Here is a 27,824-nt window from a genome sequence, read left to right as displayed (position 1 = left end):
TGAGTGCTGGGATTAAAGACATGAGCCATTACCACCTGGCTGTAGCTAGAGTTTTCCTTCCTGGCCCACAGTCAGGACAAATCTGTCATCCGCCAGTCCCACAGCCGCTCAGACCCAACCAAGTAAACACAGAGACTTATATTGCTTACAAACTGTATGGCCGTGGCAGGCTTCTTGCTAACTGTTCTTATATCTTAAATTAATCCATTTCTATAAATCTATACCTTGCCACGTAGCTCGTGGCTTACCGGCATCTTCACATGCTTCTCGTCATGGCAGTGGCTGGCAGTATCTCCTCCCACCTCCTGTTCTCCCAATTCTCCTCTCTGTTAGTTCCACCTATACTTCCTGCCTGGCCACTGGCCAATCAGTGTTTTATTTATTGACCAATCAGAGCATTTGACATACAGACCATTCCATAGCACCTGGCTAGTTTGTTTATTTGTTTGTTTTATTTTTTGTTGAGTTGCTTTTAAGTTAACAAATTAAGTACTCTAGTTCTGGGATTTCATTCACACATGTCATTATGCTTTGTTCTTATCTGTGCCTCTCTCTCCCATACAGTCTTCCTCATGTCTGCCGATATTTCCTTCCTGTTGGTCCTCTCCTACCTCAAAATGTCCCTTCTTTTCTTTGAGTTTCCTTCTAATTTGGTTCTTCCTAGGTATACAATACCTACTTATCAATGTGCACAGATATTGCCAGATTATTTTGTGAATTTGGGGCCAAAATATTAAAAGGTAGCCAACATGACATTTTCATAGATATTGAAGTAAATGATAATGAATTTATTTTGTATTTAATATCAATTATTTGAAGACAAGAGGTGGTAAATTATTTGGAATGTAAGAGATGTTTCACTATTTTCTAATCTTTCTATTTGGAAGCTATGAGAGCTTATATTCTGGACTTTTAAGGATCATCTGAGAGAGTGACATATATAATCTTCTCAGTACCTTGAAAATAAACACAACCAAATGTGATGTTCTGTGTGCCAGCTTTAAATTTACTTGACATTTTTTAGACAACTTTTAAGAAGGGAATTTTCATTTTCATTTTGATTATATAGTATCACAAATATTTACACAAATCTAAATCAACAACAAATCATTCAAAGCTTGATGAAACAAACCAAACAATAAATACTGTGCTTAGTGTTGAGTATTAGCCATAAATATTAAAATTTCAAATGATCTAAAAATATTTGTGAATTTTTCTGAATGACTAAGTAAATGTCATGACAGTAGACTTCATTAACAATATTGTCCAGATAAAGTTACTTAGTCAAGCCTTCTCTTAACTTACTGAAGAGGTTAGTAACATTTCCTGATGTTGCCTGGAAACCTTTCTGTATCAGAATAAAATGCTGTCACTCAGTGTCTTCCATTGAGAAGTGATGAATGATGCTCATCAGATGACAAAATTGCAGGCTCATCACCTTGTCTTGAGTAATGAAGGGGAAAAGACCTGTCATGTCGATACCTTGAAAAAACAAACAAACAATAACTCACTATAAAGTTCTTTAGCAGCCAACACAGTGCAGATGGTGACTTCTTACTCTTTACAAAGTTTTGTTTTTTCCTGCTCAAATTCTGAAAACTGGTAAGGTAGATAAGAGACTATATTAATAAGACATGTGAAAACAAGGAAAGCTGCTTCCGTAGTTTAAATCTTCCCATATAAGCTTGATCCCCATCAAACCTCTAATTCTTTCTCTCTTGTCCAACTTCAATTTTAAAATGGGAAGATTTTTACATGTGTGGGTATTTATCTTTACAGAACACTCCAAACACTAATGGGATAACCAAGTAATTTTCCCAGGCAGAACAATTTCAAGAATGTGTACATTTGGGTTTTTGATGAAAACAACATTCGTTTTCTACCCTATTTGCTTCCCTCCCTCCATTCCCACCATGGTGACCTGGGTTATATAAACCATTTGTCTGATGAGCAGAAGAAACAGAACTTGAAAGGTATTTTTATACTTGTCAGAAATGCTTTCTTGTAGGTATACGGTGATGGCACATGGCAGTTCCACTCAGCTCCTCAGGCAGTGAGTGGCCCATAGGCAGCACTGTACAAGAAAGCACTTCTGTTTTCTGCTGCAAAAACACCTTGGGTTATTCATGGGCAGAAATTAAATATGCATTTGCCTTGGCTTCACCCCATTATGAAACTCCCTATACTTGGGGTCCGCATACCTTGTGAAGCTCTTAAAAGCATCCCACATGTCAGTCATGGCAGCGGTGCCATCCAAGCACTGTTACATGTCTGACTCAGGCACACTGATTGGCACTTCAACACAAACTGAATCTTGTGCCCATTTCAGCCATCAGCAAGATGGAAGAGTAAGTTCGGTAGACTACGAGCTCAGGCTTTAGAATATTATCAAAAAAGACATGGATAACATGTCCCCAGAACACAGGCCCTGCTACCTGCACCACCAGCAGGGGAAAAGTAACTAAATATCCATTAGAATGCATGATATGCATTTTCTATTAAATGCAGGTATGTACAAATACTTCATATGTGAGGAATGAGAGTAACATTATTAAAACTCCAAGGATTGTTTGGACTAATACATTAATGCTTTAAACCGTTGACTTCTTGGACATTATTGCACAATAACAATGAAACAAGCAGATCTGACATTTCTAATTTTTAAAAAATGACTTTATATGTTCTATATTTATTACCTTGAGCATATCTACTTCTTGTGCCTTATTTTTAAGTAGATTCCACAGTTGAAAGATTTAGGATGTAAAATGTCTGTGACCATTGTGTTTATTAGCTTGCTGAGTCTGCAGAATGTCCCTTATTTCAGCCCATCTCTTCAAATTTGTAAATATTTGCTTTCCTTCACGCATCAACAAACACACTTTCAGCCCAGGTAAGCATGCACAGGGCTATTATTTTCTAGATTTATGCTTTTGACTCCCCTCATACTTTGAGTGTGGTGTGTGTGTGTGTGTGTGTGTGTGTGTGTGTGTGTGTGTGTGAGAGAGAGAGAGAGAGAGAGAGAGAGAGAGAGAGAGAGAGAGAGAGATCTTGTCCAAGTCAGTCCACTTTCAGCCAAAGTAAACATTTCTAAACCTTGCCACAGAGACAAGACAGACCCAGCATTTCCCATGAGCATGCTTTCATCTGACCTCTGACCTCTTCCCACTGAGTCTGCTTGTTGTTGGTTGTTTTTCACTCTTTGGGCTCTTTACTTTTTTAGCTCTTTTGGGGGGCCTGCCACACAGCTCCCAAATAAATCACACATAGAGGCTTATTCTTAAATTATAAATGCCTGGCCTTAGCTTGGCTTCTTTCTTGCTAGCTTTTCTTAACTTAAATTATCCCATCTACCTTTTGTCTCTGGGCTTTTTCTTTTGCTTACTTCTGTATAGCTTACTTTCCCTCTTATCTGTGGCTGGCTGGCTGGCTGACTGGCCCCTAACATCCTCCTCTCCTTGTTCTCTTGCTCCCTTTTTTTTCTTCTCTATTTATTCTCTGCCTGCCAACCCCACCTATTGTTTCTCCTGCCCTGCTATTGGCCATTCAGCTCTTTATTAGAACAATCAGGTGTTTTAGACAGGCACAGTATCACAGCTTCACAGAGTTAAACAAAGGCAACATAAAAGAATGCAACACACCTTTGCATCATTAAACAAATGTTCCACAGCATAAACAAATGTAACATGCCTTAAAATAATGTTCTACAGCATCTGCCCTTCAAAACTTCTGCTTGGACCTCCTTAAAGTTATCACAGACACTGTATGGATTATCTTTTTTTCTGAATTTTAAAGAAAATGAATGTAGCAATAACAAGTGGACTTTCAGGGTTGAGTGGATCAGTGGTTATATTCCTCAGAACCTACCTAGATGGTAGTACCTGAAACTCCAGTCTCTGGGAAGATGGAGACAGGAGATCCCCAGGAGCAAACTGGCTAACAAGACTGGGTTTGACTGAGACACCCTGCCTCAGTGAATAAAGCAGAGCAAACAAGGATGAGTCCCACTATCAATCTCATGCTGCCACATGCACTCACACACACACACACACACACACACACACACACACACGTTCTCACACACATGACAACATACATACATACACATACACCATAAACACACATACATGAAATGAAAAAGTAGACTTTAAAAAACTGTCAGTGGTCTAAATTTTTTTTAATCCTAACTTTTTTCCCATTCTACTATGTTTCTTTTTGCTAATTGTCTTATTGGGTGTAGTGTTTAGCTGTAACTGGCAACCTGCCAAGTAATTAGCGCTTTTCTTGTATTCTTAATGTTTTCAAAATGGAGCTGCAAGATACTTCAGTTGTTGGCCATGAAAGTATGAGGGCCTGAATTTGATACCCAAAATCCACCTAAAAATGTTGAGGATAGTGTTGTAAACTTGTAGTCCCAACATAGGAGAGGCAGGGCAGGACACACTAGCCAGTCAAACTAGCCTGAATGCTCAATGAGAAACCCTGCCTCAAAAGCATGATGGATGGGACCTGAGGAAAGCACCCAAAGTGGGCCTCTGACCTCACAATATGTTCATGCATGCACACCCATATGTACACACACACATACAAAACCACAATCTCTATACTATGAGATTTTTTTCAAGTGTGAGTAGCATGAAAACCTTTCAAAGGCCATTCTAGATTGTTTGTTTCTCACATTCTTTGTCATGGAACAAATGCAATGATGAGCACTGGTATGTGGTAATAAGCTATCAAGCAATACTAGCTAGCACTTTCCTATCTTACCACATGTGTCTTTTGGAAACTGTGGAGTTCATGTGGCTCTATTTTCACATAAAAAAAATGTATTTTGGGAGCTGTTGGGATGGTTCACTAGCTTAAATACTTGCTGCAAAAGCCTCAAAACTGAGTTCGATATCCAGAACTCATGAAAGGAGACAATTGACTCCAAAAAGCTGTCATTCCGCCTTGGCACATGCAGTCTGACACCATAGCCCTGAACACACACACACACACACACACACACACACACACACACGCTAATAATAATTAACTAAAATTTAAATATAAAATCCAAAAAGACTTAAGTAAATTAAATAGTGAGGGTAATAAAAGTAAATAAAAGTAATTTTTAAAAATAAATAAGGTTCTTGACCAGAGTCATGTAGTTAGAATGATACCAAAATGAAGTATGAAAACAGAAATCACTCTCTTTAAAGCCCAGTGTGTTGTCCTATTTGTTGATTTTGTCAGATTCAGTCTCAAGCTGTCGGAGTCATCTGGAGCTTAGATATTGTTCAATGGGTGCTCAGTCCGTAAACTCTAGCACTTATCTTCTGTCTCTTTAATATCAAGGGCTGAATTGATGTGAACTGAACTTTGGAGGCATGAAAATATATATAAAAATAAAATGGCTCTACTACAGCTCAAATGTAGAGCTGAGAAGCATTTTATAGAAGCAACAATCAAGTTTGAACTGGGCCTTCTTAACCTCATCAGGAGTATGATAGAACATGGGGTTTTAAATGTTCAATGCTTTTCAGGGCCTTCCACCTTTAATAACAGCAACAACAACAATATCCAGTAAAACAGTAGAGTGTCATAATTATTAGGACAAATGGTCCACCCTTTTTTTAGTCATCACTATAAATGTCTGGCACTTGGTTGATTTCCTAAAAGAATTGCAAAAATTAAACTTCTGAAGAGTTAGGTCTTCTGATAATGGGATGACACTAAAAGACTTACCATAACCTCTCTTTTTTCTATATTAACATGCTGTTTCCTTCTTTCCTGTATTTAATTTTCTTTGCATTTCCTCCAGAGATCAAAAATAGCAGTGTATGAAAAGATGTGGACCTACATGCGATCAGCAGAGCCGTCTGTGTTCACTAGGACTACAGCTGAGGGCGTGGCTCGTGTCCGCAAGTCCAAGGGCAAATTTGCCTTTCTCCTGGAGTCCACGATGAACGAATACATTGAGCAGCGAAAGCCCTGTGACACAATGAAAGTGGGAGGAAACCTGGATTCCAAAGGCTATGGTGTAGCAACGCCCAAGGGTTCCTCATTAAGGTGGGTGGAATAGTATAACAATAGATCATGCATTGTTATAGTATTCCACCTTCCCTGATGTCCCTGAAAGAATTATTTTACTTTGTGTGTGAATATAGTATGTTTGTTGGTTTCTTTTCCTTTTCTCCATTTCATACTTTTGATCAACAGTCAGGCAAAAGCAATTTTTTTTTATTTTGATTCTAAAATGATCATAGTTGACATTGATCTGACAAGGCCATATAAAAACCAACGTGGTTGAACACTAGCTGCTTGCAGTGGGCCTAAATCATGGGTGTTTTATTTTTTTCTAGATCTCATCAACTTTCTCTGTTGTTTTGCCCACCAAAATTGATGCTGCCTACTGCCACTGTGTCAGTAGTGATTCTGCATTTTATCGTTCTCTTTAAACATTATTCCAGACTCTCAGTGAGAAGAAACCCACTTCTTTCAAACAGAGAGATTTCCTTTTTCCATTTCAGTGTTTTGTTTAGTACAACATCATTCTATTTCAGACTATGGTGAGGTTGTACTGACTGTTTGAAATCATGATCACTTTTAAAACCAACAAGACCTAGACGGAAGAGTAGGCTCTAGCTTTATGGTGCTTACTCAGGTCACACTCCCATATATTTTAAAGGGAGTGTGGTATAAGTAAGATCTGTAAAGTTAGAACAAGTATGCCTCAAAAATGTTTGTAGATAGACTTTGCCAAGAGGCTCATAGAAAAACTGTTACCTGTATGGGTTAAAAAGGAGACTTTCACTCTTACAAAAATACTGGTCAAGTCTGCCCTTTGCATCCTTTCGGTTCTCAACATAGAAAATTCATGTTTACATCCAGGAAGCAGAATTTCCTATTTTCCTTAAGTAATAAAGGCTGCTTTGAACCTACTGGTGCTAGAGCCCACTGCAAGTGATAACTGACAAATCACTCTGGTCTCAGTACTGCTTAGGAGAGAAGCACAAAGTACAGACTCAAGAGGAAATCACAGGCCTTGCTAAAGGGCTTAACCAAGAACCTGTCTTGAGAAGTGATGTCTCTGGTAAGCCACTGAAAACTGAAGGTAATGAGAATTGTATATTGCCCAGGTACAATGAAAGCAATGCCAATGTCCTGTGGTTGTTTTCATTGGCTCCAGAAAGGGAACTTCAATGAACTTGGGTGTGCTGGGCTTGGGGGAGGGTTGAGATATCTATTTTAAAAACAAATATGGGTACTGGGAAGGGTTATATTAATGCAATATAGTGTGTTGGGGAGGATATTCTGTGAACGGGAAACTTTTTAAAGGAAATAGTTACAAAAAGTAGTCAGTAAAGACAAATTTGAGTACAGATTCTGGCAGCTCTGAACTCTGGTTTATTTGAACAAATATCCCATATAAAACTAGAGAAATAATCAGGGAAACACCACACTAATAAATTACCCCTGACAGGACCCTAACTAAAAAGATCTCAGCCACTTAGAAACTTACACTGCCACCAGGGTGTTTAGACTTTGTTGACATATCTTGTACAATGTGTTACAAAAAGCACATAATTACTATTAAGTTGAGTATCAGATAAACTTCTGTTAAGGTAGCAGTACAAGAACACTTTAATGTAAATAACTTACAAGAACTAGAAGGGTGAAAGTAACTATGGTTGATGCATAGATCCATGGTCAAGCTACAGGTTATATTCCCTGTCTGACTCTTTTAACTAATTCTCCAGGGATATAACTGCCTTTTCCCCTGTCTGTGTCTTCTGATGAAGTCAAGCTTCAGGGACTGAATTTGGCCCTAAGATACAGTGTGTCTGCCTCCCATTGATGGCTAGAGAGTTTCCTCGTAAATGTGCCACTTTGTCAAATCGACACTACAGGCATTGTTTGGGGCGACCCCGAAGGGCTTCATCTGTCTAGAACTGTACAATAATGAGTGATTGGCTTCCCCCTCTTTTCCTGTCCTTGCTAGATCTTGTTAATGAGGCAATTGTTAATCTCAGCTTCCTGGATGAGGACTTTGTTTATGCATTTTGTTTTCTGTATGCCACAGTTTCCTGAGCAAGCTGGCCCCTGCATGCCAAATCCACAGTCATTTTGTCCATGTCTTTGAGAGCTCTGGAAGGGCACTGAAGGCTAAAAAGCATTCACCTTTGCACTGTCTTCAGTCCCCCATCCCCAGCCGTATAAGCAAGAGAGGCCATTAAATTGAAATTCTTAGTCTCCTTCCCCTAGGAGATTTGTCTTTCAAGAGGGGCAAACCAATATAGAATTGAACTAATAAGCATCTTTTGCATACATTAGTTTATAGAAACTCCTCATTCTTCATAGGCTTGCTTAGGAATTTAAATGAGAAAATTGGTAGTGCCTGAGGTAACTTAGCAGGATTGGAGTTGATAAGATAAAACTCTAGGTCACAAGAGTTGTATGTGGAGTTGGAGTATTTACACTGTAAGTCAAATGAAAGTCTTGTTTGTGAAATTTCCTCAAGGAAAAAATAAAGTCCATAGTAAGAAATAGGATCTATTGATTGATTGTTTCTCTCAGTGTCTGTGCTACTGGTGTTCTTTTTAGAAAGTGGTCTCCTATGCCAATGCATTCAAGACTACTTCCTACTTTCTCTTCTAGCAGGTTCAGAGTAGCTGGATTTATGTTGAGGTCCTTGATCCACTTGGACTTAAGTTTTGTGCACGGTGATAGATATGGATCTATTTGCAGCCTTCTACATGTTGATATCCAGTTTTGCCAGCACCATTTGTTGAAGATGCTTTCTTTTTTCCATTGTGCACTTTTGGCTTCTTTGTCAAAAATTGTATGTTCATAGGTGTGCGGATTAATGTCAGGGTCTTCAATTCGATTCCATTGGTCCACATGTCGGTTTTTATGCCAGTACCAAGCTGAAAACATCATCTTTTATTAGACTTTCTTTTTCAGTATGTAGCAGAGCTACTGGCCTCATGGGATGTTTGGACCAAATTACCTTTCTTTCACATTTTTCAAGGGCAGATGTGTAAAAAATAATACCCTAATTTGTGTATGAAAGATATATTATCCTATAGCACCACTTTACAATGTGAAATTTGTAAGACATACTTATCATAAGTTTAGATGTACTTAAGTTTAGAGAAACAAAATTTGCTGCATACTGTGTGTGAGAATCAAATTTTGTTTTTATGTCAGAAACAAGTCAACTTTTAGTACTTAATATAAATATAGAAAAGCTTAAAAATACAGAAACATGAGACTAGGTACTGTCTTAGTTTGGGTTTCTACTGCTGTGAAGAGACACCATGACCCCAGCAACTCTTTTTTTTTTCATTTATTTATTTTACATCCCGGCCACAGCCTCCCCCCTCCATTCCTCCCCTCCCAGCCCATCTCCCCCACCCTCCCTTCTGTCCCCCAATTCCCTCCTCTTTCCTCTTCATCCAGGAAAGGGCAGCTCTCCTATGAGCATCAATAAAACATGGCATGTCAAGTTTCAGTAAGACTAAGCACCTCCCCATGTATTAAGGCTGGGCAAGGCAACCCAGTATGAGAAGTAGGGTCCCAAAAGCCAGTAAAAGGGTCAAGATAGTTCCTGTTTCCACTGCTAGGAGTCTCATAAGAGGACCAAGCTACACAACTGTAACATATATGCAGAGTGCCTAAGTCAGTCCCATGCAGGCTCCCTGGTTGTCGGTTCATATGAGCCCAGGTTAGTTGATTGCGTGAGGCTTCCCATGGTGTCCTTGACCCTCTGGTTCTTATACTCCTTTCTCCTCCTACTACTGTTTGTCTGTGGGTCTCTGCCTCTGCCTCCATCAGTTGCTGGACAAAGCCTCTGATGACAATTGGGCCAGGCACCAACCTGGTCACAATAGACGGCCAGTTCAAGCTGCTTGTCTACTATTGCTAGCGGTCCAGCTGGGGTCCTCCCCACAGATTCCTGGGAGATTCCCTGGCACCAGGCTTCCATCCAACCCCAAAATGCACCCCCAGCAGACCCCTCATTACAGTCCCCTTTCATGTCCCCCCAACCTGATTGCTCATGTTCCCATCCCCATCTGCCCTCACTCCACACATGAAACCTCTTCTCTTCCGCTTCCCAGGGAGATCTGGGTGCCCCCTCCATGAATTCTCCTTGTTACCCAGTCTCTCTGGGTCTGTGGATTGTAGCATAGTTATCCTTTATTTTACAGCTAATACCTACTTATGAGTGAGTACATACTATGTTTGTCTTTATTGGTCTGAGTTACTTCATTCAGGATGATTTTTTTTCTCATTCCATCTATTTGCTTTCAAATTTCCTGGTGTCCTTTTTTTAACAGCTGAGAAAATATACCATATTTTCTTTATTCATTCCTTGGTAGAAGAATATCTAGGTTGTTTTCAGGTTCTGGCTATTACAAGTAAAGCTGCTATGAACATAGTTGAGCAAGTGTCCTTGTGATATGATTGAACATTCTTTGAATATATGTCCAAGAGAGTATAGCTGGGTCTTGTGGTTGGCTGATTCCCAGTTTTCTGAGGAACTGCCATACTGACTTTCAAAGTGGCTGTCAAGTTTTGCACTCCCACCAGCAATGAAGGAGTGCTCCCCTTGCTCTACATCCTCTTCAGCATAAGCTGTCATTAGTGTTTTTGATCTTAGCCATTCTGACAGGTGTTAAATGGGATCTCAAAGTCATTTTGATTTGCATTTCCCTGATGGCTAAGGATGTTGAACATCTCCTTAAGTGTTTCTTGGCTGAGATTCTTCTATTGAGGATTCTCTGTTTAGATCTGCACCCCATTTTTCAATTGGATTATTTGGTTTGTTGATATCTCGGTTCTTGAGTGCTTTATATATTTTAGAAATCAGTCTGCTGTCAGATGTCAGGTTAGTGAAGGTCTTTTCCCTTTCTGTAGTGACCATAGCAACTCTTATAAAGGAAAATATTTAATTGGGATGGCTTACTTACAGTACAGAGGTTCTGTCCATTACCAACATGGTAGGACATGGTGGCATGCAGACAAACATGGTGCTAGAGAGGTAGATGAGAGTTCTACATCTTGGGAAGGCAACAGGAAGCAGTCTATCTCAGAGGGCATGGCTTGAGCATATATAAAACTCAAAGTCCACCTCCACAGTGACATACTTCCTCCAACAAGACCACAGTGACTCCAAAAAAGTGAAACCTCTTAATAGTACCACTCCCTTGGGGGCCATTTTCTTTCAAACCACCACAAGTATTAATATTACTGAGTTCCAGTTGACTGTAAGTGAGTAAATGTTCATTTTTGTCTTCTGGAAATGAGATATACTAGATTCCTATACAATAATACAATTTAATACAATATTTGATTAGTTTTTTTCAGAATTTCGTACATGTATACAATGTATGTTGATCAGATCCACTTCTCATTCCCCACTAATTTCTCCTGGATCCTCCTAACATGGCCTCCTGTCAACTTCATGTCCTCTTCTTTTATTTTAGCTTATCTCACTGAGTTCTGTTAGCACTGACCCTGACCCTATGAGCATAGGTGTGCAGACAATTACTGAAACATTGGTTACATCTCCAAGGAAAAATTACTCTTCCTCATCCAGCAGCCATCAACTGCCAATATAGCTCCTTAGCTAAGAGTGGGGCCTCAAGAGCCCCGTTCTCATATGGGAATTTTGATTGACTTGATCTTTAAGCACACAATTTTTATATCAAGTAGTATGGTAAAAGATGTTTGTGATTATCCTCCATATTTCTTATTGACATTTGAACAGATGCTCCAGAAAAGCAGACTTTTGTAAACCCATTTTGTTTTGATAGTCTATCTGGCTAAGGATTAGATGAACAGGACAAAAAATGGGTCTCACCGTTCAGCATTCATAGACATACAAGCATGCAAATTCCCCCAGTGCTGTAGCACTTAAAGGCTCCCTAGTTCTCTATAGAGATGCTGATATTTACTGTGAGTACCAAGTTTTTTGTATTCACAAATTAAGATGACATGCGGTAAACACATGTGTGTTTACCTGAGGAAAATGATAGCACAAAAGGACCTATTTAGTACATCCTTCCTTTTTCAGATGTTTGAGCACTTTGGAAAACATGAAACTTTCTGCAACCATCAGGAATTTGAGGTTTTAAATTTCACTTTTCGGTAGTTGAAAAGCTGGTTAAAATGATAGCTCCCTTGAAGAGGAAACAACCATTGCTTTTTTCTTAGGTTTCTAGGGGATACACCATATATTATGTATTTTTACCTTTCTTCCTGTTAGATCCAAATCCCCTGGCATATAATTCTATAGATGGTTGCTGGCTTCCAATTGAGATTTTTCCAGGTGATTTGTAAGTTTTTCATTCTGGGGACATGTTGCAGACACCTAAGCATTTAGTACAAGGTTGAAAAGTTGCTAAATTTAGTGTTTGGTTCTTTTTTCGTTTTTATCTTTACATTTATAAGTTATATTTTAGTGACGTGGCGGGGAGAGTAGGGATTTTCAGTTTGTTTTAGTTCCCACTACTTCAAAGAAAGATATATTTAATAAAATGAAATTTCTACAAGAGAAATTGTGGAGTCTAAACTTTTGCAGCTAGACTAGACTCCAGCTCTGCTACTCAAAAAAAAAAATTCAAACTATTGGTCTTTCAATTAATGCACTTGCCTCATAGAAAATAAAATCAGTCATTGTAATGTGTATCTATAATCCCAGAATTTGGGAGGTGGAAACAGAAGGATCAAATGTTCAGGGTCATTCTCAGAAAATAGGGAATTTGAGGCCAGCCCAAGATACATGAGACCCTGTCTCATAAATAAATCAGTAATAAGGGTGAATTTTTTAAGCATGCAGAAGTGAAAAGTATGTGGTGGCTTCTGTAAAGCATGAATCACCTCTTTCTATCATGGTGAACAGAAGATAGATATAGGTTCCCTCTTACAAATCTTCATAATGGGATTAGAGTGAAAGCATTCCATCAGAAGGTTCTGTAAAGTGAAGAACGAGAAAGTGGAACATTGTAGATACTCAGATAAGAAAGTAAAAACCAACTAGACAAAGTGCAGCATCAGAAAAGATCTCCTAACAGAAGGGTAGGTGGAGAAATATATAAAGCCAATATCCTAGAAGGTAGACAAATGAGCAGCAGATACCAGTAGGCCTAGACCTGGTATTTCTGGTTTTGTGTTGAACGGGACTTGCTAATCTGAGCAGAATACAAGAACATGTTGTTCTCATTTAAATCTTAGCTGCGAGACAAATACCTTGCACCATTAGCCATTTGAGGCTTTCAACATCCTCAATGGTACCTGGTCAGAGTGAATCAGAATGTACAGGTATAAGATGCCTGTATTCCCAACACAGGAAGGACAACTATGGCATCATTACCAGGAGGTATTAATATAAAAGGCAAAAGCTAATGTGTACCTGGGGTTTGTGTGTGAGAACATTGCATTCTTGCGTTTTGAAATGCACAAAACAAAGTTGTGTGAAATATAGTCATGCTTCCATTTGTTCCTTTAATATTGAATTTGCCTGTACATTCATATTCAACATTCTCTACATTAAGGTTTAAATTTTCCAGTGTAAGGTTTTGTTTGTTATTCTCTGTGACATAGATTTGTACAATGACTACAAAGTGGTTCATAAGTGCTTTTTAAAAATAACTCTTCAATGAAGAGAATGTGTCAGAAAAGCTTCCTGAACATAGCATCTCAGTGCACAGGACTGTGAGTTCTACAGATGACAAACCCACCTGGTCTTTATAGCAGAAACTGTATTTCACTTATGAATAGCTCTTTGTGCAGCCTCAGAACATCAGCAAAGGTCAAGTAGTGAGTTTTGTGGCAGTCCTTGCAGATGCAGTTCTTCAGACATCTTCCTAAATGAAAGCATGCAGGGTAGGGGCAGCCTGGGGCCCTCAGAGGGTAAGGGCTGGCCTGGGGCCCTCAGCAGGTTAGGGGCAGTCTGGGCCCTTCAGTTCAGGCTGCTTAGGACCACAATTCTTGTGTAGCTCTTATATCTGGAGGGAGAAGAGAAGTCTTCAAACCATAGAGCAATAGATCCCTGCCCCTTATGCTTCTAGAACACACTTACTTGAGAGAATAGAGACAGATTAGAGAGAAACTGGAAAAGAGAATGTGGAATAAAGCTCTTTATACTTTCAATAATTAGGAAGACAAAGAAATCTTGTATAATCTATAACATACAAGTTGGAGGGATAGGTTGTAAAGTGAACATTAATATAAGATTCCTTAATACAGTTCCTCATGTTGTGGTGATACCAACTATAAAATTATTTTCATGGCTACTTTATAACTGTAATTTTATGACTGTTATAAAGCTAAATTGGTCTTAGGGGACCCCTGTGAAAGGGACATTTGACCTCCAAAGGGATCATGACCCATAGATTGAAAACAGCTGCCTTAAAGCTTATTATTGTGAAAATGTAATCTACTTCTCAGTGTAACATTCTCTGCAATGATGCTTTAATGCAATTTTATGCTGATGATAATCATCTTAGTAGATCATAGATAGACATTGGTTTTCTGCAAACATGAAAATCTACTTCACCATCTACTTCATTAGAATATATGAGAAAGCATCCATTCACCACTATAGATGAGACAAACTTCTTGTGTCTCAAGATAGCATCAGCCAAAATGGAACTAGCTTTATGCATTCATGTTTAAGAGAGGGAAGATAAAAATAGTTTGGCAGTTACAGAACAATGTAGAAAATAGTAATTATTCTGATTTAGAATTATATTGTTCCTTAATTTAGAATAAGAAAACTGAAGTTCATTTACTTTAAAGGTTTCTCCTCATGCCCAAAATAGACCTCTAGCTCTTGGCTTCAGAATGAACTAACAGACATCTAAGATTGCTTTGTTGTGGACATACAGTATCATATGCAGGAAAATAACTAAATAGAAAGTCATATTTCATATCTCCAGATGCCTTCAGAGGTTGCCTTCAGAGAAGCAACCAATTTACTAGTTAAAAGATTTTTTTAAAAGAAAAGATGAGTAGACTAGCAAAACATTGAAATGTTGTTAGCTCACTGTTTATCTTTTTGATATGCAGATTTTTCCATAATTGAACATCATTTCTTTTACATGGACAGATCCCACAATTTCTGGGAATCTAAAATCTCAGAAGAGATGCACAAAGAATGAAATTCACTTCCAAAAACTTTATGGTACATTTCAATGAATGTCATTCATAGCACACAACTCAACAACAAAGGAAAACTAAAAGCATGAAATCATCCATTCTACTTCAATCTTGTTTTCAAAGTCTACAATACTGAGGTGTTACAGAAATTTGGCTTTAAAATCTGACTGGCTACACAAAGTCATAGCTATCATATTGAAATAAGCTAGATTTCACTTAGGTTGCATTTCTCGTTTATTCTAGAGTACTCAATGAAAAACTGAGTACAGATAAGTCTTTAAGAAAACGTTGAAGTGGGATGTTCTCTTGAGTACTGTTTAGCAACTAACAGGAATAAGAATTATATTGGAGTTTCAATCGAGTAAATGAGATTCTAACAGCTACTCACTTTCAGAGTAAATGAAAGCATACGTAGATTCCTCTTCCATGTTGCTTCACTGCACAGACAGATAAAATCCACCCAAAATGACTACTTCCTGAGTCTCTCTCTGAAGTGGAAACAGGCCAAAGTCTTACTGGGACTAATCAGGGACATCAGTTAGCTTCAGCCCCTCGATGCCTCTCTTTCCAGATATTTGCAGCTCGCCCTTTCAAAAGAAAAGTGTTGTCACCAGTCCTGCCTTTTTTTTTTTAAGATTTAGTTTTTCCAGACAGGGTTTCTGTGTGTAACAGTTCTGGCTGTCCTAGAACTAGCTTAGTAAACCAGGCTGGCCTCAAACTCACAAAGATCCGCCTGTCTCTGCCTTCCCAATGCTGGAACTAAAGGCGTGCGCCACCGCCACCCGACACCAGTCTCACTTTTTTATCATTTAGAATCTTTAACATAAAAGCAAAATGTTATAGTAAAAATCCATAAGGGAACTTGGTGCATAAGAGAACTAAGACAGTACCTGTTTTACATTTGAAGGTACTCAGGAGACTGCAGGATGCAGGGAGCTGGCCTGCCATCATCTCCCACAGCAGTCACTTTCTACTAAATAATATAATAATGACAATATTACACTGGCCAAAGAAAAATCTGTTCATCTAATATTTAATTTTCTGTTTAATTTGCTCACTTTAAAAGGTGTTTAAATTTGGTTCATATAAAACACTAAAAATCATTGCCCAGTATCTTTTTAAAGTGGAAATGCTCACTGCAACAGTATAATTAATGTCACTGTTTTCAAACATATGTACTCCTTCTGACTCTGTTGTCACTCTGTTGTAGGGATGACTCTATAAATAAGGTTTAGGTGACTTGCCCAGAGTTCCTTAGCTGAGATTAGAGCTGGTGTCTTCTCACTCCTTTCTCCAGTGCTCTTGTGGGAGAAGATTTATAAAATATACATATATATGTACGTATTTTAATATGAATACAGACCTTTAAATTCTTTCTTGTCTCAGTTTTGCCAACACTGATAATGCCAAGGCACGTTAAAAATATCTGCATAGGATTCAAGTTTGTATAAATATAAATTTATGTGAAAAATAGGATAAACTTTTATTTAGCTGAAGACATTACAGAGGTAGATAACAAAAGACTTTACCATGGTTAAAGCAGGTTCCCACAAAGATATAGAAAATTAATTGTCTAATATTCTCCGATATCTGACTTGTTCAATCAAGAAAAAAGAGATTCTCAGACTCTTAGAAAGTACCACGTGATGGGAACCAGCTTCAGAGTACTTCATGAGAGAAGCTGCTTGGCTATGTATTTCAGTCTCCAAACTCTCTAGACCTCTTTTGAATTGTAAGACAGGGAGAGTCAGTCTCAGGTGATAGGAATATATCTGGTTTGGAAACAAGCCACTTCCTGTGTTTTTATCTGTTGTATTGTGAAATGGAAAGGTGTTTGCAAAGGTATTTTTCAGCTAGAGATGGAGTTTTCCAGTTCAGACTTGTGAATGGAAATTGCAATGGAACACTGGCTTCACACTTTTGATGATGCACATGTGTGAGAAAATCCACAGGGATACACAGAAGATAGAATTAATATGAAAGTGCAAAAGGATTGAATATTATTGAGAACAAGTCTTATGTTTTCATATGCAGATGTGATACAAAGAATTTCCCCCATATAATATGATCTTTCAATATATAATACTTGAGAAGATGTTTTTTAAGGACATTTTAGTAACCTTGGCAATGTCAATACTATTAATTTCTCTTCCATTTTTCTCTATCTCAAGTAGCCACCACTTATCTCTAAAGTGTAAATGCTGCATGGTCACTTTAATTTTTCAGTCCAGGCAATGTATCTACAGTTCCTTTCTTCCTTTGTTTCCTATATTATTTCTAAACACAAAGATTTTAGTTCAAAACTGTGACAACCATGGATGAAACAGGTGTTTTATAAGATAAAATGTACATTTTTTTCATTTTAAACATGGTTTACAATTTTTGGTTGTATTTGTCTCAGGGAAGAAAATAGTATATGATTTCATAATGTTTAGAGGGAAAATGAATAATTGTCAGGATAGACATTTTCAGTATATTTACTAATGATAAAGAAGAATATTATGCCATTTGGAAAACTTTATTACATCATGTTTGTATCATGAAGCTTGAAGGTCATTAACGTTCATAGGGTGACTCCAATGCAAATCAGATGGAGTGACAGATGGAAACAAGATTTGCTGATGTAACACAGAATTTGTCATAATGTTTCCTTCCTGCACATTTTCATGATGACCATTAGAGTACTGTAGACATTGTCCTTCATTTTGCTGTCTCTGTAACATACTGGGACATACTGAGGTTCCAACATGCATCCAACTGCTCACCCAATGTCTTTTTACTTGATGAAGTTTTTTAATAAGTTACCCAAAGTTAAATAACAATAGCACATGATCTTGTATGGGTTCAGGCTCATTCTTGGTCTCTACTCTCCTTCATGTCTCACGGAATTCAATCAATTGTCTGGTATTTGGTTTTATATGGGAGCCAATCACCCATCCTCTCTGAAATTATGCCAAAGGGTAACTGTAAACTGACTGTAAGATCAGTTAACTAGGAAATATCCTCAAAAGAGATAAGATAATTCAAACATTTCAAAGACTATATAATGAAAAGTAAATATTTGATAATACACGCAAATGAATACATTCTCAGACTTAATCCCAACAACTAGTTGGAGTTAATGTTGCATTCATCCAGATACGTGACTCCATGGAAACATATGTCATGTGATGAGTGACTGGGATGCTATTGGGACCATTATTGTTGAATACTCAGCCTTATGCTTCTTACACTATGCTGTCCATATTTCTAAGACACCAGGAGTCTTAATTTTCACAGGTGCTTTAAGGAGGAAAAGCCCATCTGATAATGGCTATAGAGCCCTGAGCTTACATGAACTGCAACCTAAGCCTTGTTGGTAGACGAAAGCAAAAGTAAAAAGATTTCTTTTTTCAGATGAGATTTGAATTCACCTATGATTTCTTGTTTCAGATGAGAATTTCCTCATCCTCCCTCAGCATGTTATTTTCAATTTTTATAATAATTATCATTTTTATTGGACCAGTTTAGTGCAGCTCCCCACACAATGTTACTCATAGCACTATAATTTTATTCCCACGGGCAAGAGGAATATCAGGACACCTCCTTCTCCATGGGAACTCTTGATGTTTCTTCCCCTATCACTCCTGCTGATCAGTTGCACAAGCAATGCTGTTCCATGTAATTTCCTGCTGTAAGGAAATTCATAAGCATTCTCTGACAAGACAGACTAATTGAGTAGGGGACACCTTCTTTTCCATCTTATACAGCTTTGTTCATTCCCTTTGGCTTAATATTTAAAATGGGTTTCAATTGGATTTTGTGAAAGCCCCATCATATCAGACAGTTGGTAGTATCATGTGAGACCTGAGGAAGGGGTTGGCCAGAACTGAACTTGACTTTAATACAAGACCATGTTCTATTATTGTTTAACTTTGGGTATTTCTCCCCTAGGAGGAGGACAGAGGAGAACTAACCAGCTCCAGGACCAAGGTAAGAGGGGAGTTTTCTTTCAAAAGAATGGGTTCCATCCATTTGAAGGAAACCCCTCCCCCACCTATTTGTTAATCCCTTTTTCTTTATACATTTATATTTTTTAACCCACCAGCATTAGGAAACCAGCTTGTTACCTATGCACAGTAGTTATTTCAATATCTACTTACAAATTTTATAACAGGATAAAAGGGAAACCTTCATACAAGTTATAATAGTTGTATGCTACTTCACTCATTTTTTTCCATCCTCATTAAATATCAATACCAATCTTCCATTGAGATTTAAATTCTTTATCTGTTCATTTCTCTGTGTACAGAATATTCATAGTTATTATCAATCAAACCATAATAGGCAAGAAAGTACAAAAATATTAAATTAAACTCCAAAATGTTTCTCACAAAATACATTGTTATCAAGAAAAAATTTAATAAAAGATGCTGTTGTTATAAATTTAATGATATCTATTTTTAAAATAAAATCAGGATAAGCTTTCAAGCTAATGTAATATAGCCTTAGTAAGTTTTTTTTAATGCACTATATGGAAATTATAGCTAGAAAAATAATAGGAAGGAAAATGGTTTTTGAGCACTCTTTCCAGCTTCTGCTATACCCTCCCTCATTGGCCTCTTGATGTTGATTTTAATAATTTCCATAGTTTGTTCACCTTCTTCATTATTGTCTTTGAAGTCATCAATATTTCCTGTGTTTGGTGTCTTTTTCACATTGTTTTTCCACAAAAGAGTTCCCAAGGGAAGATACAAAGTTGTTTTCTGACTCTCACACACATGCTATGGCACACATGCCTCCCCCCACCACACACATACACACAATAAAAAGAAAGAAATAGAATTTAAGCTTTGTCATTTTTAATTAATAATAATTATTGTGCATTGGAACATATTTGTATTGTGAACACTGTTGTCTCAAGGATAGGCAGTTAAGGGACCAGAAAGAAAATCATTCAGTTTATAAAGCACTTGTCAGGCAGACCTGATGACATGAATCCAGGTTCTCATAACCCATGTAAATAGTAACATGCATAATCCCAGTTCTCCTGTCGGGGAAGGGAGGCTGAGACAGAAGAATCTCCAGAAGATCATGAGCCAGCTAACTTTGCTTACATGGGTGTGAACAACAAAAAACACTGTTTTCAACATGATGGAAGAGGAGGCACACCACCCAAATTTGTCCTCTGACCCCCACAGACTACACTACTACATATCTGTATTCACTCATATGAATATATACACAAACACCTTATAATGACAAAGATATTTTTAAAATAAAGTAAGATAAGTGCGGAGCAGTTACCCACCAACCCCACAGCTCCCCAGAGTTTTCTTAAGTGCGAGCAGCAGGAAATATTAGAAGGATTTAGGTTGTGGAGATAAACAGATAGAAAATAAAGGATAGCCTCGAGAGAGCCTGGAACCTATTCCAATGAACCCTGACTGTCTCTGCCACAGGGTATTTATAGAGATGACAAGGGGTGGAGCAAAAGACCTCCCCCCAGCACAGCCAAGAGTAGTCCATCTCAGACACCAGCACTCAGGCCCGTGGTCCTAATCATCCTCCTCTATGTGGACCTGCTGGGTAAAGTAACGAGGAACCTGAAAACGGGCTCCCACAGATAAAGCAAATAATACCTTTATGGAGAAAGGTGTAAACTCAATGGTATCTTTAAGAACTGCAAAACAGACTTAGAATTCTTTCACCAGAAATCCTAGTGTTCTTCCTTTTCTGAGCTGACAATATAGCCCTGAACACTGGAAAATCCAGACACTTTTCTTTCTTTAGCTAATCCTTTGTGTCAAACTAGTTTTACCACTCAGGTTCCTTTTTCTATTTTTACCATTGTCCCACCTAACTAAAAGCCAATAAGAAAGATAAGATTAAGAGAAAAAATCTAGTATCACAAATATTATTTTGTATGAATAAACTCCAAATACTTGCCTATTGTAAAGGAACCTAAGATCTTATACCAGAGAAAAAATCTGAATCTGTTCTCACCCAAGAATATTTACAGAAATTCTAAAATATTTGAAAATAAAAGTGAGCTAAATATATGTATAAAATATGTAGTGAAATAAATTTTAGTCAAATCAAACTAAACATGCAGCTGGCATTTGGTCTCTATTAATGATAGATACAACATTTAATTTGTCAAATGACTGTATTAACTATTCCAATTAGTAAATTTAGTGACAGAAGTCTTATCTAAAGTTGTTTTACAGGCTAAATGTAGTGACTGGAATGGATTTGCAAAAGGATCTTACCTGGGCCTTTTGTTTTTAAATACAGATGGCAATATTATATTCTCAGTGATATTAAAATACCAGTTATATCTAATTTTACAAGTGGTCTTTCCCATTGGAGAAACAAAGTGCATGAGTGATCGACCCTTTAGTGATCATCCCAATGAAGCACCAACCTCAATTATTTTGTTGATAAATTACCTCTCATTATTCTTATAGAGAATATTAATATTTCTGTGTCAATATTTCTTGCCAACATTTGATAGAAAGGTTTGAAGCATTTTATTTTAAAGCATACTTTATATCATATATTCCCACAAGTATGTTGGGCTCCACAGCAGGAAGATTCCCTTTCACTGGCCACCACATTAGTCTTGTGCTTTAACTGCATCCCTGCAAAGGTAATTCCATGTGGTACCAGTTTCAGAGTATCATATCTATGACTTGTTTTACATCTGGACTGAAATAAAATACCCTACGATACAACTGCTGCTCTCTAAGCAAGCAGAACACAAACACACATTACATTGCAAATAAGCCTATGACTGAGCTGCAACTGTCCCGCATAGAAGCTGTCATCCTTATACAGTCTGAGGTATCTGAGAGAGATCTTATAGAGGGTCTCGACAGGTAAGTCAGTAAGTGGGCAAATAAATGATGTCGGAAACATGAAAGGAAGGAGGAAAGAAATTCCTGATTAAGGAGCTATTCAATTTGGAGTCAATTCTAAGCAAAACACCTTTGGCGCTATCAGGAAACTACCCTGGCTAGAGGAAGAAAGAATGTGTCCTGAGGATGAGTGTGCTGAATAGATTCTATTCCAGCGTTGAGTAGGTGTTGCCAGTGAATAATAGCCTTCAACCTTAGGCACCTCTTTCCCCATTTGTTGAATAGAGTCAGCCTTATCATACGATAAGAACATTATACTTTAAAAATACAGATAGGCCTTGGATTTCAAAAAAGCTACAATGATATCTTGAGGCAATCACAAATCATGGAAAAGGTATTTGTCAGTGTGTTATATCCCTGCAGAGAATAGAATTCATGCTGGCTTTGGGCACTGAGGGAGTGAAACAGCCAGCGGACTTGTGCTAAGTGATAAGGGCCAGTGCTGCGGAAATGAAAATATGAATTCAGGGGCACTTTTCAGATAACAGTTCTTAAAGATGGTTGACCATAGTAATGGAAGGGAAATGAAAATTAAAATTAGGTTTGCATGTTTTTATCCTGCTATTCCTTCTGAGTAAATTTTCTTATTTAGTATAAAAGATCGGAAGGTTTTCTTGTGACAACATTCTTAGGAATCCAAAACTTGGAGGTTAGATAACTGAGAACGTTGTATGTATTCAAATATGCATCTTATTCCAACCTTGGGAGAAAAGGCTGTGTTACCAAGTACTTACATCACCACCATAAAGTTTATTGGGATCACTTCTTAAAGAAGATTGCCTGCAGCTGTTCTGTCAATATTTAGGAAGTAGGTGTTGCATTGGCAAGTTCATCTGCCTTTCAGGTTTTAAGTGAATATGAGTGTAATAGCAAGGCCAGAGATACCAAATTACTCATGCAGAGTAAATATAAGGTCCCACAGCCTAACCAGGGAAAACCCCACCAAGTCTGGCAAACTTCTCAGAAAAACACACGTTCCTCAGAGAAACATAACAGGATGGAAATAGCATTGAAACACAGGAAAGAGCTTTGACAAGGAGCAGAATGTCAAAGTTCTTGGGAAAGAGCACTGGACCAGAAAGCAGATGACTCCCAGCCAGCGGGGCTTTGTTGGACAAGTCACCTAATTGTCATTAGGCCTCCATGATCACATCTGTGAAGTGAGAAAGGAAGATAACCTCTAGCCCACTTGTTGACCCCCAAAATTCTCAGGATTCTAAGTTCTTAAAGCTGTCCTTGAAAGTTCTTAGGAAGCAGGCAAATATATAAAAGGAAACATGGCCTGTGGTTCATGGAATAGAAATTATATTAGTAAGAATAAGGAACAGGATCTAGAAGGTAGAAGAATCCATAGTGCAGAACAGAGCAGAGTTTGCACAGCTTGTACTCACCCCAGCAAAGCTTAGGCATGCACTGCACCATGTTGTAAAGCATCCCCCATGCAGTGACTGACAGCAACCAGTTTTCCGTTTTCTGAAAACTGTACTTTAGATTAATAATGACCTCAGCTTGAAAAGCAAGTTCTGTTCCTGGAAAACATAGAACATCTTACAATCCAGCTGTTGTGGTCTCATCCAAAGCTGCCTTTTGTAACACTTGCAAGCAGCAGAAACAGTGAGGCAGAGAAGAGGAACACCATAGATTCTTTAAAGCCTCAAAGGAGATCTACTATAAAATGAAATTGGCAGTATTTAAGATGGATTCCTTGATATTTTCTCAATTTATTTAACTATAACTGAAAGTATCTTTCAACAATTTTCCCATCAATGTATCATGTAGTTATTTTTAAAATCTCTTTTATGATATGTTTACTTAATGATCGCAAATTGATGTAGAACCCAGGATATCACTTCCAGACAAACGACAGACTCAAAACTTCTCTAATGGAATTGTGTAGCCAGCATGGTATCCGTTTGGTTTTGTATCTTCTGACTCTAATAGGCATGCACAAGAGAAGTCACATTTGCTTTTAAAACAGCTGTTGCTAGAGTCTACAGCAGAAATTTGAATCTATGTGCATCACTAACTTTCCAAAGTCTAGGAACCACCTGTAATCATGTGCCAGTTAATGTGTGTGTCTTTGTTCATGTTATTGATAAAACATCCAACTTTCATCAAATCTTAGAAGAGACCCATGATTGAATATAGGTAGCAAATTATAATCGATGATGCAAAATTAATAATATGAAACTAAACTCCATGAAACATTGGTGAAGATTAACCTTAAAATACTCAACATTAACACAATTTGTGGGCTAAGGGAGTTTGCTTTTCAAACACAGGACCTGAAATCAAACCCCTAGAACCTATATTTTTTTATATATTTATTTATTTATTTATTTTTAAAAATGGGCATGGTCATCTTTAACCTCAATACTGTTGGGGGCCAGGGACAGGAGAATCACTAGAGCTTGCTGGAGCCAGCCTAGATCCAGGCTTAGTGACTGACGCTGTCTCAAGGGAATAATGAACCAGGTTATAGAAGAAAACACCCAATGGTCTCCTCTAGGCTCTACATGAACAGGCATCCACACCTGAACTCACACACACATACACACACACACACACACACACACACACACAGAGAGAGAGAGAGAGAGAGAGAGAGAGAGAGAGAGAGAGAGAAAGAGACAGACAGACAGACAGACAGAGACAGAGAGAAACTAAACATTTCATGTCACAATCTATAGCTAAGGCTCTAAATACCTAGCAGACAGCCTCATAGTAATCACAATGATGCTTGAAGACTAACCTCCTTTAGACTTACTTAAGAATTGGATGTGCACATTCCAAAGAACAAACACTAAAACATGTTGCTGGAAGCTAGTGCAGTAACTATTCATTTGTTCAGCTCCCTGGGGCTTTGTTGAAGCATAAAATTTGAAGGTCTCCCTAAGAATTTACTTACACTTAGTCTCCTATATACCATCTAAACCAAGTGGCCTCCAGCCCCTGGCTCAAGAGACAAAACCAACTGCACCAAAACCAATGGCATACTTCAGGCCAGTCAACATTTCCTGAGCTGCTTGGCAATAGCTCTGAGATTTAGCTTCTTTAGATTAGAGTTGGTACAAAGTAACAGGGAAAGTTTGGTTTGAACACAACAGTTCTATATGTCTGTGCTAGTTTCATTTCTGTGGTTGTGATAAAATGACAAAAAGCAACTTACAGGGACAAGGTTTCCTTTAGTTCACAATTCCAGGTTATAGTCCAACAGAGTAGGGAAGTCAGGTTGTGGAGTGAGCTTCCAGTGAGTTTCTAAGAGCAAGGGAACTCAAAGGAACTCCTGACATCACACCTACAGTAAAGGTCAGAGAGAAATGAATATATGCTTGCTCTGTTAGCTTTCTTTATTCTTGTACAATACAAGGCCCCAAACCCAGGAATGGTGTCACCCATTTTCAGTCTCTGTTTTCCCACATTGATCAAGACATGTCCAAAAGCCAACCTGATTGAGACAATCCCTACTGAGGCTCTCTGCCCGGGTGACTCTAGGTTGTATCAAGTTGACAATTCATTGAGTCGTAGAAAATGCTTGAGAGGGTTTATTTTTGTTTGTTAGTTTTAGTTGCTTGGATTTTACTAATAAGTCCCATTGCAGAGAATTTTAAATGAGAAGGGAAGCATAGAGAATAAGATGTAATTAAAATAATTTTAAAATTTCTTTATCTATAGGGTAATTTGTTGTATTTTCAATCAGTTTTTGGTAGCATTGAAAATATGGATAGCTTATTTTCACACTGAGATAACATTGAACCTACAGATCTATTTAGTTTTTCTTTTTGACATTAAGCTATATACTATTTTACCTATTGATTTACATATTGATTTTAATGTATATAAAACAAAGTCACATGGATTATTAATATTTTCAATTTATGCAGCTGTATAGAATGCAGTTATATAAATCTAGAAGAATTTGGTAGAGTAGGGTTGGATCTAAGCATGTGAATCTATACATAGTAAGTGCTTCTGATATTTAAATCAAGCTTCTGTAAGCGATATGGGCCAAAAAACAACTTAATTCTTTCATTTATGAATTGTATCTTCTATCTTTTGACATATAAAAATACTATTGGATTTGTTATAAGGTATTCTGCTAACATATTATCTGATTTCATAGGATTGTTTCCCCAAAGTCAATCATCTTAAAGTTCTTAATAAACAAAAAAACAATTTTTTTCCTTTCTAGCTTTTAATTCTATCGTAAGAGTGTTAAAATGTCCATATTATTACATTGCTGACTATACTGAGCATCAACTTTATTTTTGTCTTTCAATATAAATAAAAAAATGAACTTGCATAATTTTAATTCACCAGGTTAGTTAGTGCCAAGTAAAGTTGAATTACTTTTCTGTGCTTTGCATTTTCTGTTAGAAATTGCTTAAAATTACTTTTTCTGGTTCTAAAGGAATTTTATCTTTCATATAATTTCTTCCTAGTTCACACAATTTTGATGGTTTTTGAAAACAAATATGTTAGGATTTGTTGGCGTCTTTGCAAAAACTCATTTATGTAAATATTGTAGGCACTATAATGCCAGGTACTTAAATTGCATCAAGATATAGTATAAAGAAACTCTTCAGAGAAGACAGCAGAGGCTTTAAGCTGAGGAGAGTTGTTTTACATGTGTATATAATAAAGGGGTCCTTCCACATCAGGATAATAAAGTAGTAGTACCATCTTACAGTAGTTAGGACAAAAGACTTTGTCAGGTGCATAGAGTATGGCATCTTAGAAAATAAGGAGCCTTTAATCCCAGCACTCGGGAGGCAGAGCCAGGCGGATCTCTGTGAGTTTGAGGCCAGCCTGGGCTACCAAGTGAGTCCCAGGAAAGGCGCAAAGCTACACAGAGAAACCCTGTCTCGAAAAACAAAAAAAAAAAAAATAAGGAAATGTTTGTTTTGTTAAGTGAAATGGGACTGAATTCATTTCAACCAGAGTAAAGAAATTATTGAAAATTATTCATCTACAAACAATATGTGTATCCAATATTGCACTGAGAGATATTTACTAAATCTAAGGGTCTATATTATTTTACATTCAACTTTACTGTATAATTACAGTAACCATTTGTATTTTGAATATTGAAGTTATACCATTTTGGCTTGGAGAAGGGATTAAGAGGGTAAGAGTGTTTACTACATGAGCATGAGTACCTCAATTCAAATTCCAGCACCCACATTAAAAAAAAAAATGTCTGGATATGGCCATGTACACTCATTAACTCTACCATTGTGGGGTCCAGAGACAATGGAATGGCCGGAGTTTGTTAGCCACCAGCTTACTAACTCTAGTAGAAAATTCCTAACATCCTCCTCTGCCCCCTGACACATTTACACATACAGATTCAGGTATCAGTGAGCATGCTCATGCACACACATATGTCATACACCTTTGCCCCAAACACAATACTTTACCAACCTTAAGCATTGTAAATTTGCCCCATTTATTTTAGATAGACATGGTATCAGATGTATGCTTTAATGCCTCACCAACAGAGAAATAATTACACTGCAAGATAAATCGATTAGAAATAAGAATAAGGCATGAAGTATGCAGTAACTACAAGAGCATGCATATCCAAATCAATAGAAGTTGATGAGAAGTCATTTGTGGAGGCACAGGAAGAAAGGTAAATGTCTCACCCTGGGATAAACGTACCTTGTACTAGAAAAGGCTTACTTTCATTAGACTCCCCAAAATGAGGAAGTGCAAACATTTCCATTTCTTAGCTCCTATTCTGCACTTGGTTTTATGTGTCTCTTTAAATAAGAACAA

The 27,824-nt window shown here is 37.6% G+C and overlaps 1 protein-coding gene across 9 annotated transcripts in view; it reads left to right on the top strand.

Annotated features, from left to right (window-relative positions):
• Nucleotides 1-27,824, top strand: part of Gria4 (glutamate ionotropic receptor AMPA type subunit 4) — a 371,791-nt gene that overhangs the window by 323,578 nt on the left and 20,389 nt on the right. For 8 of the 9 annotated variants that reach the window (XR_008221303.1, XM_052751502.1, XM_052751493.1 and 5 more), the window contains exon 14: nucleotides 5,801-6,048. Coding sequence is in view for 8 of the 9 variants with exons in the window: in XM_052751502.1 (XP_052607462.1) it covers nucleotides 5,801-6,048 (248 nt within the window). In the remaining variant the exon portion in view is untranslated. Of the gene's footprint in view, nucleotides 1-5,800; nucleotides 6,049-19,077; nucleotides 19,117-27,824 lie in introns of all 9 variants that reach the window. The other variant, XM_052751556.1, reaches the window with a different exon arrangement.

This window comes from Peromyscus californicus, unplaced genomic scaffold, assembly GCF_007827085.1.
Source record: "Peromyscus californicus insignis strain IS unplaced genomic scaffold, ASM782708v3 Scaffold_11__1_contigs__length_118956290, whole genome shotgun sequence".
Taxonomy (NCBI): domain Eukaryota; kingdom Metazoa; phylum Chordata; class Mammalia; order Rodentia; family Cricetidae; genus Peromyscus; species Peromyscus californicus.
The sequence above is the reverse complement of the archived record's forward strand: the minus strand, read 5'-3'. Positions and strand labels throughout refer to the sequence as shown.